Source organism: Trichomycterus rosablanca, chromosome 3 (assembly GCF_030014385.1).
Source record: "Trichomycterus rosablanca isolate fTriRos1 chromosome 3, fTriRos1.hap1, whole genome shotgun sequence".
Taxonomy (NCBI): Eukaryota; Metazoa; Chordata; class Actinopteri; order Siluriformes; family Trichomycteridae; genus Trichomycterus; species Trichomycterus rosablanca.
In genome coordinates, this window is record NC_085990.1 from 46,123,469 (window position 1) to 46,143,514 (window position 20,046).

General features: G+C 39.4%; 1 protein-coding gene across 1 annotated transcript in view; it reads right to left on the reverse strand.

Moving 5' to 3' along the window:
* Window positions 1–4,443: 4,443 nt before the first annotated feature.
* Window positions 4,444–20,046, reverse strand: part of csf3r (colony stimulating factor 3 receptor) — a 30,053-nt gene continuing 14,450 nt past the window's right edge. Inside the window, exons 7-16 of the mRNA XM_062992166.1 lie at window positions 16,554–16,704; window positions 14,286–14,368; window positions 13,887–14,079; window positions 11,138–11,326; window positions 9,767–9,865; window positions 8,327–8,473; window positions 8,078–8,218; window positions 7,166–7,259; window positions 6,383–6,461; window positions 4,444–5,269 (exon numbers count right to left, since the gene is read on the reverse strand). Of these exons, the coding sequence (XP_062848236.1) occupies window positions 4,787–5,269; window positions 6,383–6,461; window positions 7,166–7,259; window positions 8,078–8,218; window positions 8,327–8,473; window positions 9,767–9,865; window positions 11,138–11,326; window positions 13,887–14,079; window positions 14,286–14,368; window positions 16,554–16,704 (1,659 nt within the window). The 3' untranslated portion in view covers window positions 4,444–4,786. The remainder of the gene's footprint in view (window positions 5,270–6,382; window positions 6,462–7,165; window positions 7,260–8,077; window positions 8,219–8,326; window positions 8,474–9,766; window positions 9,866–11,137; window positions 11,327–13,886; window positions 14,080–14,285; window positions 14,369–16,553; window positions 16,705–20,046) is intronic.

The window sequence follows — 20,046 nt, forward strand, 5'->3', positions numbered from 1 at the left end:
AGGGAACAAGAAACCATTTTGAACACATCCTTCCTTACTTAAGAGACTATATGAATGTATGAGGTGTTTACCGCCGCTCTCTGTTGTGGAGAAACAACGACTGTACAGTAGTGGTGTCCGATACCAAGTAAATACAGGGCTAGTATCGCCGATATCGATCCGATACCGATACTTTTTAATAATTAAGGTAGATGCATCCTTAAATTGCTAAATCTGAATGAATTTTCATGACCTTTAAGTGTATTACTGTAATACATACTTTTTTTGTAAGTAACTGCTTTCAGAAGGGTTGTAGATCAATTCAGTTGTTTAAAGCGGTCCGATTTCTTGTTTCTGGTGCTATACTTTCTCACAACGTTACCATCAGGGCGTATCACCACCAAGCGGCTAACTCATACCACATAGTTGTGTTTGCTGGGTGAATAAATTAGTAAATTTTTAATAGTGACCGAATACATGTGTCCTTTATAAGCACAAAGACAAAAGAAAAGAGCACTTATTCACCAAAACACAGAATAACAACCTCACTACATGCACCGATTCATGTGCGTAGGCTGCACAAAGTGCATAAGGTGCATCCGTACTTCACCTATGTATAGTTTACAGGAGGGGAGGAGCGAGGTGAGCATGTAAGATGTGAGAGGAGCGAGTCTGTACAGACATGGTCTTAACTTTCTGGCGAAATGGGAGAAACGTGCTGAATGTAGCGGAGAAAAAGTAAAACTAAAGTATTGATCCCATCACACTAGTATCGATCCGATACCAATACCAATGTTGGTATCGATAATATCGATATTTGGATCGATCCGCCCACCACTACTGTACAGTCTGTTTTATAACAGTAGACACATGCTGCATCATGGTCGAGTATAAAAACAGTATTTACATATATTTTATTCATTTATTAGGATTTTAACTTCATGTTTTACACACTTTGGTTACATTCATGACAGAAACGGTAGTTACTCGTTACACAAGGTTCATCAGTTCACAAGTTTAATGTCAAACACAGTCATGGACAATTTAGTATCTCCAATTCACACAGAAAGGACCCAGACCGCCCCACCTGGGGATCAAACCCAGGACCTTCTTGCAACAGTGCTACCCACGGAGCCACTGTGCCACCCATTTACTTAAGGACAAGTTTTCCTAATATAAATGCACGAAACAGGTCATCACTGCACAAATGAAAATCAGGACTTAAGTACACAAAGCAGAAGCCATTCTGTTTATAACCATCAACAAAAAACTGTAAAAAAAAGTATGCTGTGGTATTTCAAGTACACGGAAACGTGGTAAATAATTAATGTTTTTTTTATTTATTTGTTTTGGAACTGTTTAACTGTACCTAAACAACAAAAATTGTTCAAAGTTGCATGATACCCCCAAAAAAGACCCTGAAAAGTGGACTTATGCCTAGTTCACACTACACTGAAAATTTTTGCCCTGATTTACGCTCGTCGACTGGTCGGTGCTAGATTTGCTGACTCAGGAGCAACTCGACGTTTGCTCGATCCAAGCAACTCGCTGATCGCTCAGCAATAAATAAAGATAAATATCTAGCTTGCTAAATATCTGGATATGAGTCGGCCGACTGGAGTGTGGTGTTGAACAGTTAATGAGAACGCAAGATATGGGGTGAGGGGAAACGCAGGGAAAGAGTTTAAAAAAGGTAAGACACGAGCAGACACTCAAGTTTTACAGTATTTCTGACCTTATCGTTCTTTACAAAACATAACACTAATGTTGCATTGCAAAAAATATTTATTAACCTCCAGCTCAGTACAGAACAAACAATCCCTGCTGGCCATGTAGCCCAATTCACCCAGATTCATTTATTTTTTCTCATCAGCGCACAAACTTTGATCGCTCACTACTTGTTGACGTGCATTTTTGGACATGGTAAACAGGTTTTGTTAAATATTAAAAATGTTGTTAATTTTTTTTTCTATTTTATCTGTTCCCGTAGTTTTTAAAACGATGGCTGCTCTTCCTAATAGGAAGAGGAAAGGGCACTATTCAATGGCAAGGATATTTAAAAGGATCTGGCACATCAATAATCTGTGCCTCCATGTGCCCTCTCACAGGCATTAATGGCATTGCAGATGGGCATAATTCTGTAACTTGTGCCGATTACATGCCTTATGTTGTGTCTGCATAAGAAGTAAGATAAGATAAGATATCCTTTATTAATCCCACAATGGGGAAATTTGCATCGTTAGAAATGGTAATACATTGGGAGAGTAGGAGATAAAAAAAAAACTAGCAACCAGATTGTGCTCCCTGAGGAGCACACTGTGGTAACATGAAAAAAAAAGCCCCTAACAGCACACAAGCACATGTAAACATAAGAACATAACATAGTCACACAACGAGCCACGGGTTAGGGGTGAGGGGATAGGGAAGGTACCAGCTACGACAAGCAGCCTCAGCGATTTGCAGCCATATGCAGGCGCACACTGCAGACCCGTCCTGCCGTATTGGTGGGATCAAGCTAAGAGAGTGGAGACGTTGTTTTTGGGTTGGTAAAGTTCTGACAGTCATTCGTGCAGCAAGAAAAAGTCTGTACAAAGTTCACGATGACATGGTTGTTGACAGCTCTTACTGCCCCGAATGAACCAGCCAGTGGAGGGAGGGTAGGGTACTTCGCAGCAGATCCTCTGGAGGAATTTTCTTATCACCAAGGTCGTTGATGATAACAGTGGGAGCCAAGAGCAGAAATGACATGTTGTTTAGTCTGAGCCCTAATACAAATTTAACAAGAACTCACGGAATTAATGCATCTCTGATCCGTCTCATTTCGCAAAGCCGTTAGTTTCTCCAAAATGGAATCCATGTTGCGATTAATAACCACAGTCCGAGTTCCAACAGCTCTACCCACCATATCAATCAAATTGGGCAGTTCCTTGGGACCATTGACAACTGACCCAACTTTTTTAATTTCCCGATACAGCAGGGCTAAGCCTAAACCAATCAGCAGAAACCCCACAATTAAAGTTCCGAATAGGTAAACATCCTCTACGTCCTCCAACGAAAGAGGTGCCAGGCACACGACTCTCCACTTCCCCCACGAGTCCGTCGCGTATCCTGCCATCTGCGTTCCATCGGGGCATGTGGGTTCCCCCGAACCCGAACTTCTCGATGAGAAGATGGTGTCAATAGCATTCAGAGACCATTTAACCAATTCCATAATTTGTTCTTTGAGGAGCTGTGCTGAGAAAATCTCTGTAGAGTAGAGTAGACGAGACAGTACGATACAGGACAGCCAAGCAGGAAAGATAAGGGAGGAGGGAAAATGCAACCGCCTTCCACGAGAGCAAGAACAGAAAGGCAGGAAGGCAATGTACTCAAAATACCACATTAAGTGAATGTCAGGTACTGAAGTCATGCACTGTGCTTTAGAGTCATTGGCATCGACAGGTCCGATATTGGCCCAAATCACTGGATCGGATATCGGAAGGAAAAAAAGGTGTAATCCTATCTGATACTGTTGCTTAATGTAAACAACACTTAATGTAAATAACACTTAATGTAAATAAGGTCATTCAGAAATGAAAACACACAGATCTACTTAAACTTTTACCATCTTAAAAAATCATCTACTACTGCCACATCTAAAAACACTGTTTTACGGCGTGTCGTCCAAAATGTATACAATTGGAAGATGTCAGTGGATGTCAATCAAGCGCGATGGACCAATTAGAATTGACGCAGTGCTTGGTTGAGATTTTCCGTTAAAGTTCAGTCACATTTTTAGATTTTTTTTAAATTAAAAACCAGTGTGCTTATTAAAAAACCCTGCTGGATTTTGAAGAGGACGTCTGTGGCTAAACAGGAAACAGTGTAGTTTGTTTTATTTCATAACACTAATGGATTAAATTTCATTGAGGATGTGAGAGATCTCCAAGCCAGAACAAGATAGATACATTTGTTTATTTTTTTATTATTTAATTGTTTCATTTTTATTGTTTATAAATAAAATTTTTTTGCTGCCTCTTCAAGGTGTAGACTTGACTGTTGACAGATCTAGAATTTTATATTGAAATTATAAATTATTTGTTAAATACAGATAAAGTTGCACTTTACAGTTTATTTTAAATGTTTGTATGGTGCTGTTAAAAACAGACAAAAATGCTGCTAAATGTTCTGTGTGTAAAAGTGAAAATAAAAACAGCAGTTTTGTATAAGTGTGATGTTGTTGGTTCTGTATTCTTTTAAAATATTTGTTTCACAGTCTGAGCATTGTTATTTAGATAGGTAATTTAACCATGGTGCACTGAGACATGTATTATTACTGCTAAGTTGTTTGAGAAATGACGGTATCGGATTGGTATTGGTATCGGCAGATACTCAATTTGCAGTATCGGTATCGGACATAAAAAAGTGGTATCGAGCCAGCCCTAGTCTGTATAATATAAAACTACAATATATATTTCTGTTTGTATTTGTTTATTTATTAAAAGTATTCAAAAAGAAAAAAGTAATAGAGTAAAAAAAGTTAAAAAAAGTAGTAGAAATACAAAAAGGGTAACAAACAACAGGTGAGACATAATTGGGCAGTTATTTTATGATTTAAGTCATAAACAAGTCTTGCAAACTATAAAAGAAAGTTTAATAAAATGATTTTATACATCTTACTAGTTGCCTCACATGATCAGCAGCTAAGGCACATGGTCAAATAAAATTGCATAACATTGTATCATCCCTTAGGTCAAAAATGAGCAAAATAAACATTATTTAAAACAGCACCTTTTGAGACAATAGTACACAAACGCAGCCAATAAATTTAAACCTTTTTGTGATTTTCTAAAGAGCTCAGCATAGGAAAATCCTCCCAAACTGTCACCTTATTCTCATCTCCACTTAAATCCTCCTGAAATGTCGAAAACTGGTCTACATCAGAAAGACTCACTTGGGAGGACAGTTTCTCATACGAGCGAGGACTGGATGACTCTTCCTCCTCCAGCAGGGGTTGGGTGGACTCTGATCGCAGGTAGATTGGTGGAGGGACAGGCTGGCTGCGATAAGGTGCAGACAATATGACGGTCGCGTAAGTCACAGATTCACTCCGCTGATCTGAGTTATAGGCCACTGAATCAGGTGATGAATCACTGTGGCGTTCATCAGCGTTTCCACTATCGTATTTCCACTTCTCACACTTCAGGTTCTTTTCTCCCTTCCACAGATTCGTCTCAGACAAGCTCAACAGGCTGAAGTGGGAAACGTAGACCAGTGCAGGGTCCTTGTACTCTTTAAATGAAGGCATGCCCTAAGACAAACAAATTATAAATATATTACACAATAAACAAGCCAATGAATTATACAAAAAAAATTACTTTTCAAAAAGTATATGGACATTCCTAACTAGATAACTGTACTACCTGATATACTTGACAGTATGTGGACACCTATTCTAATTATTAAGTTCAAGTCTTTTAGCAACACACATTCCTAACATGTACACCGATCATCCATAACATTAAAACCATCTCCTTGTCTCTACACTCACTGTCCATTTTATCAGCTCCACTTACCATATAGCAGCACTTTGTAGTTCTACAATTACTGACAATTACTGACAAAGGACCATCCAGACTGTTACCAGCAACAAGTCCAAAAGCCAGGGTCTGTCATGGTATGGGGCTGTGTCAGTGCCCTTGGCAAAGGTCATTTACACTTCTGTGATGGCAGCATTAATGCAGAAAAGTACATTGAGATCTTAGAGCAACATATGCTGCCTTCAAGACGTCATCTTTTCCAGGGACGTTGATGCATTTTTCAACAAGACAATGCAAAACCACATGCTGCACACATTACAAAGGCATGGCTGTGGAGGAAGAGGGTACGGGTACTGGACTGGCCTGCCTGCAGTGCTGACCTGTCCCCAATAAAGAATGTGTGGAGAATTTTGAAACGAAAAATGCAACACTGACAACCCCATACTGTTGCACATCTTAAGACGTGTTTGCAGGAAGAATGAGACAAAATAAAAGCTGAAACACTAAATTACTTGGCATCCTCGGTGCCAAAACGTCTTTTAAATGTGGTGAAAAGGAATAGCAACATTACAAAGTGGTAAATGCTTTACTGTCCCAACTTTTTTTGGAATGTGTTGCAGGCCTGAAATACAGGAATGGATGTTTATTAATAAATGAAATGAAGTTGAGCAGATAAAACATGAAATATCTCAGGTTCATCCTGTCTGCAATCAAATAAAACTCAAAGTAAATGTAAGAAACTCTGTGTTTTTTATTATTTGCATTTTCCATACTGTCCCAACTTTTTCTGATTTAGGGTTGTATATGCAAAAATAGCTTTTTACACAGCAAGAAAATAAAAATGTGTAAGATATATTTCCCTACACAAAACAAACCATACTTACTACCAGTGAATCAGCAGTTGTCCACTTTTTAATATTACTGTTAGCTGGGTCTGGAATGATAGGCCATAGATGCTTCTTCCTATAACAGAAAAACAAAGAGAAACAAAGTGTTTATAACTATAAAAATACATTTTAATAAAAGTAAACCATATTATAATTTAATCAAAATGAGTAGTAATTTAGTGTGTATTGATATCAACTTTAGGGTTTGTTTGTTTGTTTATTAGGATTGTAACGTCATGTTTTACACTTTGGTTACATTCATGACAGGAACGGTAGTTACTCATTACACAAGATTCAACACTTCTCAAGGTTATATTAAACAGTCATGGACAATTTAGTATCTTCAATTCACCTCACTTGCATGTCTTTGGACTGTGGGAGCACCTGGAGGAAACCCACGCAGACACGGGGAGCACATGCAAACTCCACACAGAAAGGACCGCACCCAGGCGACAGTGCTACCCACTTAGACACCGTGCCGCCCCAACTTTAGAGGTCTGATAGACTACAATAACTATGCTCTGTTTTTTTCTAATAGGATGTATGTGTAAATTGAGTGAATTAAAAATTTGGTTTACTATGAATTATGTGGAACCTGTAACTACATGCCATGTCATGAATGGAACCAAAGTGTAAACATGACGTTAAAATCCTAATAAATAAATGAATAAATAAATAAATTCCCTTAAAACTAAACTACATAAACTGGAGTTTAAAAACTAGATCTATCAAATATTAGCATTAAATAATTTTAGGAATAGCCATTTAGTGGAGACCTACCAGTCATTATTACTGAAACAGGCAAAGATGATAAAGATGAGGATTGTAAAGCCAACACAGGCCGGGATGATAAAAAGAACTAATTCAAAGGCATCTGCAAACAAATAAAGCATGCATTCTTGGTAAAATACATTTATTTCATTAACTTATTCATCCTTACTAAACAATTCTTCTTAATCATGGTTGCTTTGGGTCTAGTGGCACTTAAAAACACTGGGGACGGCCGCTCAGGTGGCGCAGTGGTAAAAAAAAAAAAAACATGCTGGAACACCAGAGCTGGGATCCAGAATACATCGTATTGAGTCTCAGCTCTGCCTGCCGGCTGGGCTGAACAGCCACATGAACAACGATTGGCCTGTTGTTCAGATAGGGGTGGGATATTAAGCCGGATAGGGACTCTCTCATAACTAATGCTACTACGACCTCTGGTGGTTGATTGATGGCGCCTGCACAGAGACGGGAAAAGAGTGCTGTCAGAGTGTGTCTCTCCGTACACAGTGCTGATCCGCATTGCACTCGTCAAAGTGTAGGTGACAAAATGCTTGCGGCTGCTGCCCACATGTCGGAGGGGGCATGGGTTAGCTTTGTTCTCCTCAATCAGAGCGGGGATCGGCATTGGTGGAGAGGAAGCATGATGTAATTGGCAATTGGACACGCTAAAAGGGAGAAAAAGGGAGAAAGTGCATTAAAAAAAAAAAAACACTGGGGACAAGGCAGGAACGTACCCTACACAGGACATCAGTCCATCCCATCACATGCATTCACTCACACCTAGGAGCAATTTAGAGCAGCCAATCTGGACAGAAACCAGAGACCAGGGGCAAGGCTGAAAACCTGCACTCCCCTGCTGCACCACCATGCTGCCCCAGTAAAGAAAGATCATTCTGCAGAAAACAGTCTGGAATTACATACCAGTAGATACAGTTGTCACAGTGATAACAGGGCCATTTAAACTTCCACCATGTGTGCTGGTCATGAGGAAGATTTCGTAGTGGGAAAAAGGATGAAGATCTTTCAAAATCACTTTTCTGTTGGCCGCACTGGTGTCCACAGCTTAAAAAAAACCCACCACAGTTAAGAAACTCAAGTGAAATGGCAAAACGGTTTTAAGAATAATGTAAGATAAAAAAAACTAATAATTTATAAATAATTTATTCATACCTCCTGTGTTGTTTTTCTCATCTGTGTAAAAAACCCTATAGCCAGTAATAATTCCGTTCCTCTGCAGCAGCGGAATCTCATCCCAGAAAAGCTCAATGTAAGAAGATCCGATCCTTCCAAACTTCAGTATTGGAGATACAGATGGTGCTGTATGGACAGTCTGTATTATTACAGAAGGATTTTTTTTGTTTGGCATATTACTAAACAGATTTAATACAAGTTATACTTAACCCTTGTGTGGTGTTCATAGTTTTGTTACTCAGCCAGTGTTTGCGGGTCTGGTGGACCCATCACATTATTGTGTTTTTAAATCAATACAGCCATAACTTATTTAACATACAAAATATCAGATGTTTACTTTAAGATACAAGCAATAAAGATACAAGCATATTTGGTTAACATTTACTATTTACATATGTTGGATCATATTTATTATTAACAGTGCCATCCGTTTGTTGTGATGAAATATAAAAAAGAAAAATCACTATCAGAATATGGCTGGAAAAACGTGTTTACTTTAAACAAATCAAAATGAAACAACCTTAAGTCATTTAAAACATTTATCAGTGTAAGAAACAGCAGCCTGAACAGATCCAGTATCTGTATCAGTCTACACATCAGTCCTATTGAACACAGTTTATTCATGCTCGCCTATACAACACATGAGGGTCAGCTTTACTGTGTGTGTGTGTTACATACATTCATTTGATGCATGTATGCTGTGTCTGTCTGTCTGTCTGTTTCTCTCTGTATCAGTATGTCTCTCTGAATGTCTGTCTCGCTCTCTCTCTGCCTGCCTGCCTTCCTGTCTCTCTGCCTGTCTGTCTTTTTTATCTATCTGTCTGTCTCTGCCTGTTTGTCTGTTTCTCTCTCCGTTTCTCTCTGCCTGTCTCTCTGTTTCTCTCTGTCCATCTGTTTCTCTCTGTCTGTCTGTCTGTCTTTCTCTCTCTCTGTTTCTCTGTCTGTTTCTCTCTGTCTGGCACTCTGTCTGTCTGTTTCTCTCGCTGTCTGTCTCTGCCTGTCTGTTTTTATCTATCTGTCTGTCTGTCTCTGCCTGTTTGTCTGTTTCTCTCTCTGTTTCTCTCTGTCTGTCTCTCTCTCACACACAGAGACACACAAACTCACAGCAGGACATGTTATAGTAGGACAGAGTAAAAGGACACACTTTCGTACCTGCGGTACAGTGTGAACTCATTAAAAACGTGTTATTTTATATGTTCTTCACACAAAATGAGCCAAAGACAAGGAGTCTGAGGTTATAATAATAATAAATAGCATCATTTTCCTTTTGGTAAACATTGAAAACGGATCCCACAGACCCAAACACCACACAAGGGTTAAATATATTGGGAGAAAGGTTCCACTAGAGGGAAGTATTGTATCATTATAAAGGACACATTGTATAACTCGGGATTTTTGTCCTCCCGACAGAAAACTAACCTTTTTGTTTTGTGAACATCACAACGCTGTATGGTTGACCAATTCCATCCTTATACTTAGGATATACTGAAATTTCATAGGGCTGATATGGCTCGAGACCTAAAAGCAATAAGAGGATTGATAAAAGCATTACAAATACAGTTAAACATATACACCGATCAGCTATAACATTAAAACCACCTCCTTGTTTCTACACTCACTGTCCATTTCATCAGCTCCACTTTATAGTTCTACAATCACTGACTGTAGTCCATCTGTTTCTTTACATACTTTTTTAGCCTGCTTTCACCCTGTTCTTTAATGGTCAGGACAGAGTAGGTACACTGACATGGCGGTGGTGTGTTAGTTACTTAAAAAACTCCAGCAGTGCTGCTGTGTCTGATCTACTCATACCAGCACGGTATGAGTGGATCAGACACAGTAGCGCTGCTGGAGTTTTTTAAGTACCGTGTCCACTCACTGTACACAATATAGACACTCCTACCTAGTTGGTCCACCTTGTAGATGTAAAGTCAGAGACGATCGCTCATCTATTGCTGCTGTTTGAGCTGGTCATCTTCTAGACCTTCATCAGTGGTCACAGGACGCTGCCCACGGGGTGCTGTTGGTGGATTATTCTTAGTCCAGCAGTGACAATGAGGTATTTAAAAACTCCATCAGCATTGTTGTGTCTTACTTACTCATTCCAGCTCAACACACACTAACACACCACCACTGAGAATGATCCACCATCCAAATAATACCTGCTCTGTAGTGGTCCTGTGGGGGTCCTGACCATTGAAGAACAGCATGCAGAGAAACAGATGGACTACAGTCAGTAACTGTAGAACTACAAAGTGCTTCTATATGGTGCTGAGTAAATGGACAGTGAGTTTAGAAACAAGGAGGTGGTTTTAATGTTATGGCTGACAAGTGTATTCAGTATGCAAGCTGTAAAATAGTGGTCAATGATTTTTGATAGATTTTTAATACATTTGATTTTACACACATTCCTAAAAATAGAATTAAAATTGCAGTTTGGGAAAAAAATGTTTGGTTGTGACATGAAGTCCTAGAAAATTAAATAAATATGTACATTTAACCAGTTACAATAAGAAGGCATTCTCAGTAGCTTGTGTGTTTATGATGTGGTTGTGGGAAGAAAGTTGTGGGCAATGGTAGCTCAGAGGTTAAGGTACTGGACTGCAGGTTCAAGCACCACAATTGCTAAGTTACCACTGTTGGACCACTGAGCAAGGCCCTTAACCCTCAATTGACTGAGCTGTATTCAGTGATTAGTGTATTTTGCTTTGGATAAAAGGCTCAGATCTAACCTTTCCCAAAATTACTGATAGACTATTAATAGATGCTAAAATACATTTAAAATTGTACCTGTCATCACAAAGCTGGTTTGATTTTTGTTTAGAATTTCAAAGGAGGTTAGACTTGAGTTTGAGTCATTCAAAGCTTTCCACTCGATCACATAAGCATTAACAATCAGATTTTCAGGGCTTGCCCATTCTGTCAACAAAGACTCATCAGACTGTGGAAGCACTGTTAGAAGAGATACAGGATCCATTTCTGAAAATCAAACAAAAATAAAAGGACATAGTAAATGTTTGTTATTGATATTTGACTGAAAATGTATGAAAAATCACCCACATAAACATAACATATGCTGAAATTAGCCATAACATTAAAACCACCTCCTTGTTTCTCACACATTTTATCAGCTCCACTTACCATATAGAAGCATTTTGTAAGTAAACAATTACTGACTGTACTCCATCTGTTTCTCTGCACTCTTTGTTAGCCTCCTTTCATTCTGTTCTTCAATGGTCAGGACATTTCCAGGGCAGAGCAAGTATTATTTGGGTGGTGGATCATTCTCAGCACTGCAGTGACACTGACATGGTGGTGGTGTGTTAGTGTTTTGTGCTGGTATGAGTGGATAAGACACAGCAATGCTGATGGAGTTTTTAAACACCTCACTGTCACTGCTGGACTGAGAATAGTCCACCAACCAAAAATATCCAGCCAACAGCGCCCAGTGGGCAGCATCCTGTGACCACTGATGAGGGTCTAGAAGATGACCAACTTAAACAGCAGCAATAGATGAGTGATCGTCTCTGACTTTACATCTACAAGGTGGACCAACTAGGTAGGAGTGTCTAATATAGTGGACAGTAAGTGGACACTGTATTTAAAAGTCCAGCAGCATTACTGTGTCTGATCCACTCATACCAGCACAACACACACTAACACACCACCACCATGTCATTGTCACTGCAGTGCTGAGAATGATCCACCACCTAAATAATACCTGTTCTGTGGTGGTCCTGACCATTGAAGAACAGGGTGAAAGCAGGCTAAAAAAGTATGTAGAGAAATAGATGGACTACAGTCAGTAATTGTAGAGCTACAAAGTGCTTCTATATGGTAAGTGGAGCTGATAAAATGGACAGTGAGTGTAAAAACAAGGAGGTGGTTGTAATGTTATGGCTGATCAGTGTATATGGCTGAGTACTGAATATACTGTCTGTAATGTATTCTGCACTGTATGTATGTATTTCAATTACATTATAAAAATGCACAAATAAAACAGACAAGTCACAATATTCCTTATTTCTGTTATTGAAAGTGGGCAGTGCCACTGCATCTCTAAACCTCTATTCACTGCGGTCCTCAACGTATGAATTTGAATTAGTGGATCTGTTAAGGGAATTGGTTACATTAATAAATATAAATGGCACGGAGTTGACCGAATTTGGAGCAAATGTGAAGTGTTTTCTAAATTAATGAAGCAGATAGCTGTTCTATTTTATTCATATTTACCACTAATAATAGTACAACGGCAAGAGCTAAATCTTAACCTCAAACCAGTTAACTGATAATTAGTTGTGGTTCAGAAGAACTTGGCAACCCTGTGTGGAGTGCAATAGAAAAAGAACCCTGCTCTGTAAAGGGAATTTATGTCATTAAACTACCCTTATTTTTTAAATATAAAATGTTTAAAGTGTTACAGTGATGCAGCAAGTACAGTGGGTTCTGCACTGCTTTGGGGTCTTTAAAGACCTGTGTTTAAATCTTACTAATTAGTCTGTAAGGAGTTTAACATGTTTTTGAGCAGAATTAAGCAGTTACATAAGTACAAGAAAATAAATAAATACATTACTTAATTAATTAATGGAGTATTTGGTCACAAATACTTAGGTCACAAATTGTTCTTTACACCAATCAACCATAACATTTAAACCACCTCCTTGTTTCTACACACATTGTCCGTTTTATCAGCTCCAATTACCATATAGAAGCACTTTGTAGTACTACAATTACTGACTGGCGTCCATCTGTTTCTCTACATACTCTGTTGGCCCCCTTTCATGCTGTTCTTCAATGGTCAGGAAACCCAGGACCACTACAGAGTAGGTATTATTTGGGTGGTGGATCATTCTCAGCACTGCAGTGACACTGACATGGTGGTGGTGTGTTAGTGTGTGTTGTGCTAGTATGAGTGGATAAGACACAGCAGTGCTGATGGACACCTCACTGTCCCTGCTGGACTGAGAATAGTCCATCAAACCAAAAATATCCAGCCAACAGCGCCCCGTGGGCAACGTCCTGTGACCACTGATGAAGGTCTAGAAGATGAGACAACTCAAACAGCAGCAATAGATGAGTGATCGTCTCTGACTTTACATCTACAAGGTGGCCCAACTAGGTAGGAGTGTCTAATAGAGTGCACAGTGAGTGGACACGGTATTTAAAAACTCCAGCAGCGCTGCTGTGTCTGATCCACTCATACAAGTAGTGGTCCTGACCATTGAAGAACAGCATGAAAGAGAGCTAACAAAGCATGCAGAGAAACAGATGGACTACAGTCAGTAATTGTAGAGCTACAAAGTGCTCCTATATGGTAAGTGGAGCTGATAAAATGGACAGTGAGTGTAGAAACAAGGAGGTGGTTTTAATGTTATGGCTGATCAGCGTATATTACTATAATTATAGCACTACTCTCCTAACCCTCCCGGTACTACGTTGTGACTCATTTGCTTTATTATTTCTGAATACCACAATAGAATAGAAAACAGAATTATAGATAGTTGTTTTATGTTACAGCTCAACCCTGTGTATGAATTACCTGTTCCTCTGTGAACTAACACTTCAGTAGGCCAGGATTTTCCTTTTGCATTCATGGCTGTCAGGTGAAATTTCCTGACCCCTGCAGGGATTTGGAAAGAGCAGTATTGCTGAACAGTGACACACACATTTCTCCCCTTCACTGAGATGGCGTAAGACACGTTCATGCTGTTGGGACGGAAGTGTGAAGATGGCTGAAAGAACAAGTGTGGCATAATCAAACCACTTCCAAAGACTGAGTGATTAAAATACACAAGGTTGTTTATATAGATATCTAGTATGCAGGAGAAGAACTAGCGCTATAGTGCTAAGACAGATGATACAAGAGTTCAAAGTGACCCTGTATTCAATAATCAATCCCTCACAGCTTGGTAAGGTGTTGTATTTGTTGGGTTCTCACCTTCCAGAAAAGTTGTGCTTTTTGATGTCTGTTTTCTAGCCGCCCTGTGAGCTTCAGCCATGTGACTAGTCGGCCAGTAGGAGCTGAAACAAGACCCTCCAGTTAAGCAAACTTCAGAACACCAAAGCTTTTATCATTTTCATTGTAATCATCATCACAGAAGCAAATGTTTCAGGGAAAGTGAAACATTGTAGCACACAGCTTATACACCCATCCGCCATAACATTAAAACCACCTCCTTGTTCTAGACTCCCTGTCCATTTTATCAGCTCAACTTACCATATAGGAGCACTTTGTAGTTCTACAATTACTGACTGTAGTCCATTTGTTTCTCTACATACTTTTTAGCCTGCTTTCACCCTGTTTTTTAATGGTCAGGACCCCCACAGAGCAGGTATTATTTAGGTGGTGGATGATTCTCAGCTGCAGTGACACTGACTTGGTGGTGGTGTGTTAGTGTGTGTTGTGCTGGTATGAGTGGATAAGACACAGCAATACTGCTGGAATTTTTACACACTGCTGAGAATAGTCCACCAACCAAAAATATATCCAGCCAACAGCGCCCCGTGGGCAGCGTCTTGTGACCACTGATGAAGGTCTAAAGGATGACCAACTCAAACAGCAGCAATAGATGAGCGATCGTCTCTGACTTTACATCTACAAGGTGGACCAACTAGGTAGGAGTGTCTAAAAGAGTGGACAGTGAGTGGACACAGTATTTAAAAACTCCAGCAGCGCTGCTGTGTCTGATCCACTCATATCAGCACAACACACACTAACACCACCACCATGTCAGTGTCACTGCAGTGTTGAGAATGATCCACCACCTAAATAATACCTGCTCTGTGGTGGTCCTGTGGGTGTCCTGACCATTGCAGAACAGGGTGAAGGCAGGCTAAAAATGTATGTAGAGAAACAGATGGACTACAGTCAGTAATTGTAGAACTACAAAGTGCTTCTATATGGTAAGTGGAGCTGATAAAATAAAAGTGTGTGTCACTGATAAAAGTGTGTGTAGAAACAAGGAGGTGGTTTTAATGTTATGGCTGATCAGTGTATAATGCACTCAATGAGCTAACTAGAAACCAGGGACTCCTACAGCCTAATGTTTGCTCTTCGCCTCCAGTCATCTTCTGTGAAGAGTTTTACATGTTCTTTCTGTCTACCCATCATTTTCCACAATTTCTACATCCCAGAAACTCTAAATTACTCCTAAGTGTGAGGCAAAGTCATGTATAAAGCTGTGATGTCTTGCAATGTGTTGGTGCCTAGTTCAGGTGCCTAGTTGTCCTGCCATGTATGCAGTGTTTCTGGGCCTGGGCCCACTGGGACACTGACCAGAATAAAATGGTTAATAGAAAATAAATAAATTGTATAAATCTTGGGTGGCACAGCGATAAATTATGCTATTCCACTACCACTAGGATCTAGGGTTCAAATCCCCAGCAGTGCTATCAGCCTGTTCTCATAGAGACATGATTGGCTATATCTGACAGGGAGGCCCAATGTGGATTGTCATCCTGTCCAGTATGTGTTACTGCATTGCATCCAGTAATTCCATGGAAACCGGACCCATTGTGGTCCTAACCAGGATAAAGCAATGGTAAAACATGATAATGCAATGAAATAAAATTATATTTATGCCAACTATGCAGCAACAGTTTGAGATTAAGATTAAGATTAAGAAAGATTCTGTACTGTTTCATCATAACTGTGTCCCTGACTAATTTGGTGTGAAGAAATTGACCCTAACCAGATAATAATGCCCAGTGAGATATCTGATAAGCTTATGATCAAAGGACAGTGGTAGCCTAGTGAGTATAGCCTTGGACTATGGTATGGAAGGTATGGGTTTGAATCTTGGCTCTGCCATAAAGGCACTGTTGGGCCTTTGAGCAAGACCCTTAACCCGCACAGCTCCAGGGGTGCCAGAGAATGGCTGACCCTTTGCTCTAACACCAGCTTACAAACAAGATGGGAACATTTCATTGTACTATGCACATGAATATGTATGTATGCTAACATTGCAAATATCTACCCATCATTCTGTCTGATTCAAAATAAAATTATAAACAAGTGTCCACATATATCTGAAAATACTAAATATTCTTACATTAGTACATATTACTTCTTACTTGTGGAATTACGTCTAATTTAATATACTGTATATATATATATATATATATATATATATATATATATATATATAAATATATAATATAATATATATATAACAACTTTTAAATGTCCACAAAAAAGTATAAGTACCACTCATGGGTGTGAAAGCGACGGCAGGTTTACTCCACTCGCTCCATGGGCTATTAGTGTGATACTTTACTCTCATCCTGGATTCATACAACATTCCATAAAGTAGGCCACACACCTCCTTTGTACCAGGTCTGGCTTTGAAAGAGGTGATCTAAAACAAGTAATCAAATTAAAAGTTATTAATGAAAATGGTTTAAAATAACTGCTCATAGTTGTAAGAGTCAAAGACATCATAAAATCTACATTTGGATCTATAATCAGTAATTAAGTTTGGAAATTGTGGTTAAAAACAAAACATTTTTACATACAAAAAAGGTTTTTAGTATTTAATCACTTAATAAACACTATAAGCATTTAAGCTGACTTGTACTTATTTATTAACATCTTGTTCCATTCTTTTCCATTTCCAAAAAAAAAAAAAAAAAACTTTGGTTCTAACAGGTTTTAGCAGATTTGTGTTCTTCGACTGTTGTTTACCTAAACTTGAGAAATGAAATGTTCACTTTGGAAGCACTTCTGTAAGTCGCTCTGGATAAGAGCGTCTGCTAAATGCTGAAAATGTAAATGTAAATATGGACAAAAGCATTGGGACACCACATCTAATTATGCAGTGTATGTGTTTCAGCCACAACCATGCTAACGGGTAATAAATGAATGACCCACTGCTGGAGCCTATCCCAGCTTTTCAATGGGCGCAAGGCACACAGTAACACCCTGGAGGGGGTGCCAGTCCATCGCAGGGCAGACACACATATACACACACACCCATTCACCTATAGGGGAATTTCATTGTCTCCAATTAACCTGCCTGCATGTTTTTGGACTGTGGGAGGAAACCGAAGCTCCTGGAGTAAACCCACACAGACTTGGGGAGAACATGCAAACTCTGCACAGAAAGGACCCGGACCACCTTTCTTGCTGTGAGGCAACAGTGCTACCCACCGAGCCACTGTGCCGCCCAATAAATGAATTATATAGAAGGAAAGTACGTGCTTCCAACTTTGCAGCAACATTTTAGGGAAGGTCCTTTGCTGTTCCTGTATGACTGTGTCCCTGTGTACCAAGCAAGGTCTATTAAGACATTAAGAGGCTTTCTTGACCCAGCCATTCAAATGGTCTTTTGACTGAATGCACACAAGCACCACAGACATACTTCTAAAGTCTTGTAAGAAGCCTGCTAAGAAGAGTGGCTGTTGTTCTAGCTCACTTAGGTGTCCAAATACTTTTGGCCATTTGGCATTTTTGAGCTTTGTGAAATGCACAAACAGTAACAATATGTGTCCTCATCTATTTGTTTTATGGACAGTTTAATTTATTAAAGGAAAAAAGCAAACTATGTGCTATTTCCCCTCTTTGCTATCAACGTGTTCTTTTTGGGGTCCCTGAGACCCCAGAGCCTCTTTAACAGCTGAACTTGATACTTTATGACTTTTCTTAATTTTTTTTATATTGATATAGTGTTCCAAACACCACCTTAATTTATACACTTATGCTTGCGGTCTCAGAGACCGCAGCTAGTATACATGATTAAAGGTAATAGATTTTTATATGTTTTTATTTTCTGTCTGGTGTTCAGGATACAGCTGGTTTTCTTTTTGTATTTCGAACTCAGTGTAATTTAATTTTACCCTGACGACACTGGGGTCTCTGGGTCCCCAAAGAACAAGGCAACAAAGTAAATCTCAACAGAACACAAGAGTTAGGGTTAGGATTAAATGTAATCTGTTGTTTAACATTTACAACCCAAATCAGAAAAAGTTGGGACAGTATGGAAGTGCAAAGAAAATAAAAATGCAGTGTTCCTTACATTTACTTTGACTTTTAGTTAATTGCAGACTGTTTGAACCGGCAACTTTCATGTTTTGTCTGCTCAACTATATTTCATTTGTTAATATATGGGGGGTGATTTAGGGCTAGTAATGAGATGAAAAAACTAAATAATAGTGATACCAAACAGGTGATGTCAACAGGTGATTGTATTCATGGTTTGGTACAAAGCAGCATCCAGGAAAGGCTGAGTCTTTGATGAGCAAAGATGATCAGATGATCTCCAGTTTGTCGACAAATGTGTGAGAAAATTATTAAAATGTATAAAAACAATGTACCTCAAAGAAAGATTGGAAGGGATTTGTATATTCCCCCCTCTACAGTGCATAATATCATTAAACTATTTAAGACATCGGGAAGAATTTCTGTCTGCAGTCCTGACCTGTCCCCAATAGAGAATGTGTGGAGAATTTTGAAACAAACAATGTGACACTGACGACCCCGTACTGTTGCACATCTTAAGACGTGTTTGCAGGAAGAATGAGACAAAATAAACCCTGAAACACTAAATCACTTGATATCTTCGGTGCCAAAACGTCTTTTAAGTGTGGTGAAAAGGAATGGCAACATTACAAAGTGGTAAACGCTTTACTGTCCCAACTTTTTTTGGAATGTGTTGCAGGGGTGAAATGCAGGAATGGATGTTTATTAATAAATGAAATGAAATTGAGCAGATAAAACATGAAATATCTCAGGTTCATCCTGTCTGCAATCAAATAAAAGTCAAAGTAAATGTTGCATTGTTTCATTTCCCATGCTGTCCCAACTTTTTCTGATCTGGGGTTGTAAAATACTAAATGACATGATATTACTTCTTAATTTCTTTATGTATTATTGACCTAACTCACTAAATAAGAACATTACTTAATAGAATCACACAATCATGGGCTTAAAAGCAGGGTTGTGATGAGGTTAAATCTGAGGAAAAACCTTGAGCTTGTAAAAGGGGGTCACTTAAGCAACACACTTTTCTTAAAAGCCAAAGTAAACCAGAGCCAAGCAGCCAGAATTATCATCATTTAAGAGCTGGTACATGATTAGGGTCAAAGCAATGGTCCACTCAAAAGCAACCATATTACACCAGAGACATAAGCAGGTACACAGATATTAAATAAAGATAAGATAAATAAGACAGTAGTAGCCTAGTGGGTAGAGCTTTGGGCTATCAACCGAAAGATTGATTAAATCCAGGCATTGCTATGCAGCCACTGTTGGGTCCTTGAGCAAGGCCCTTAACCCTGTCTGCTCCAGGGGCGCCGTATGATGGCTGACCCTGTGCTCTGACCCCAGCTTCCACCAAGCTGGGATATGCGAAGAAAGAATTTCATTGTACTGTATCTCTAGGGTGGCACAGAGTGGCTTAGTGGGTAGCACTGTCGCCTCACAGCAAGAAGGTCCTGGGTTCGATCCCCAGGCGGGGCAGTCCGGGTCCTTTCTGTGTGGAGTTTGCATGTTCTCCCCGTGTCTGCGTGGGTTTCCTCCAGGAGCTCTGGTTTCCTCCCACAATCCAAAAACATGCAGTCAGGTTAATTGGAGACACTGAATTGCCCTATAAGTGAATGTGTGTGTGTGTGTGTCTGCCCTGCGATGGACTGGCGTCCTGTCCAGGGTGTTACTGTGTGCCGTGCGCCCACTGAAATGCTGGGATAGGCTCCAGCACAGCCCC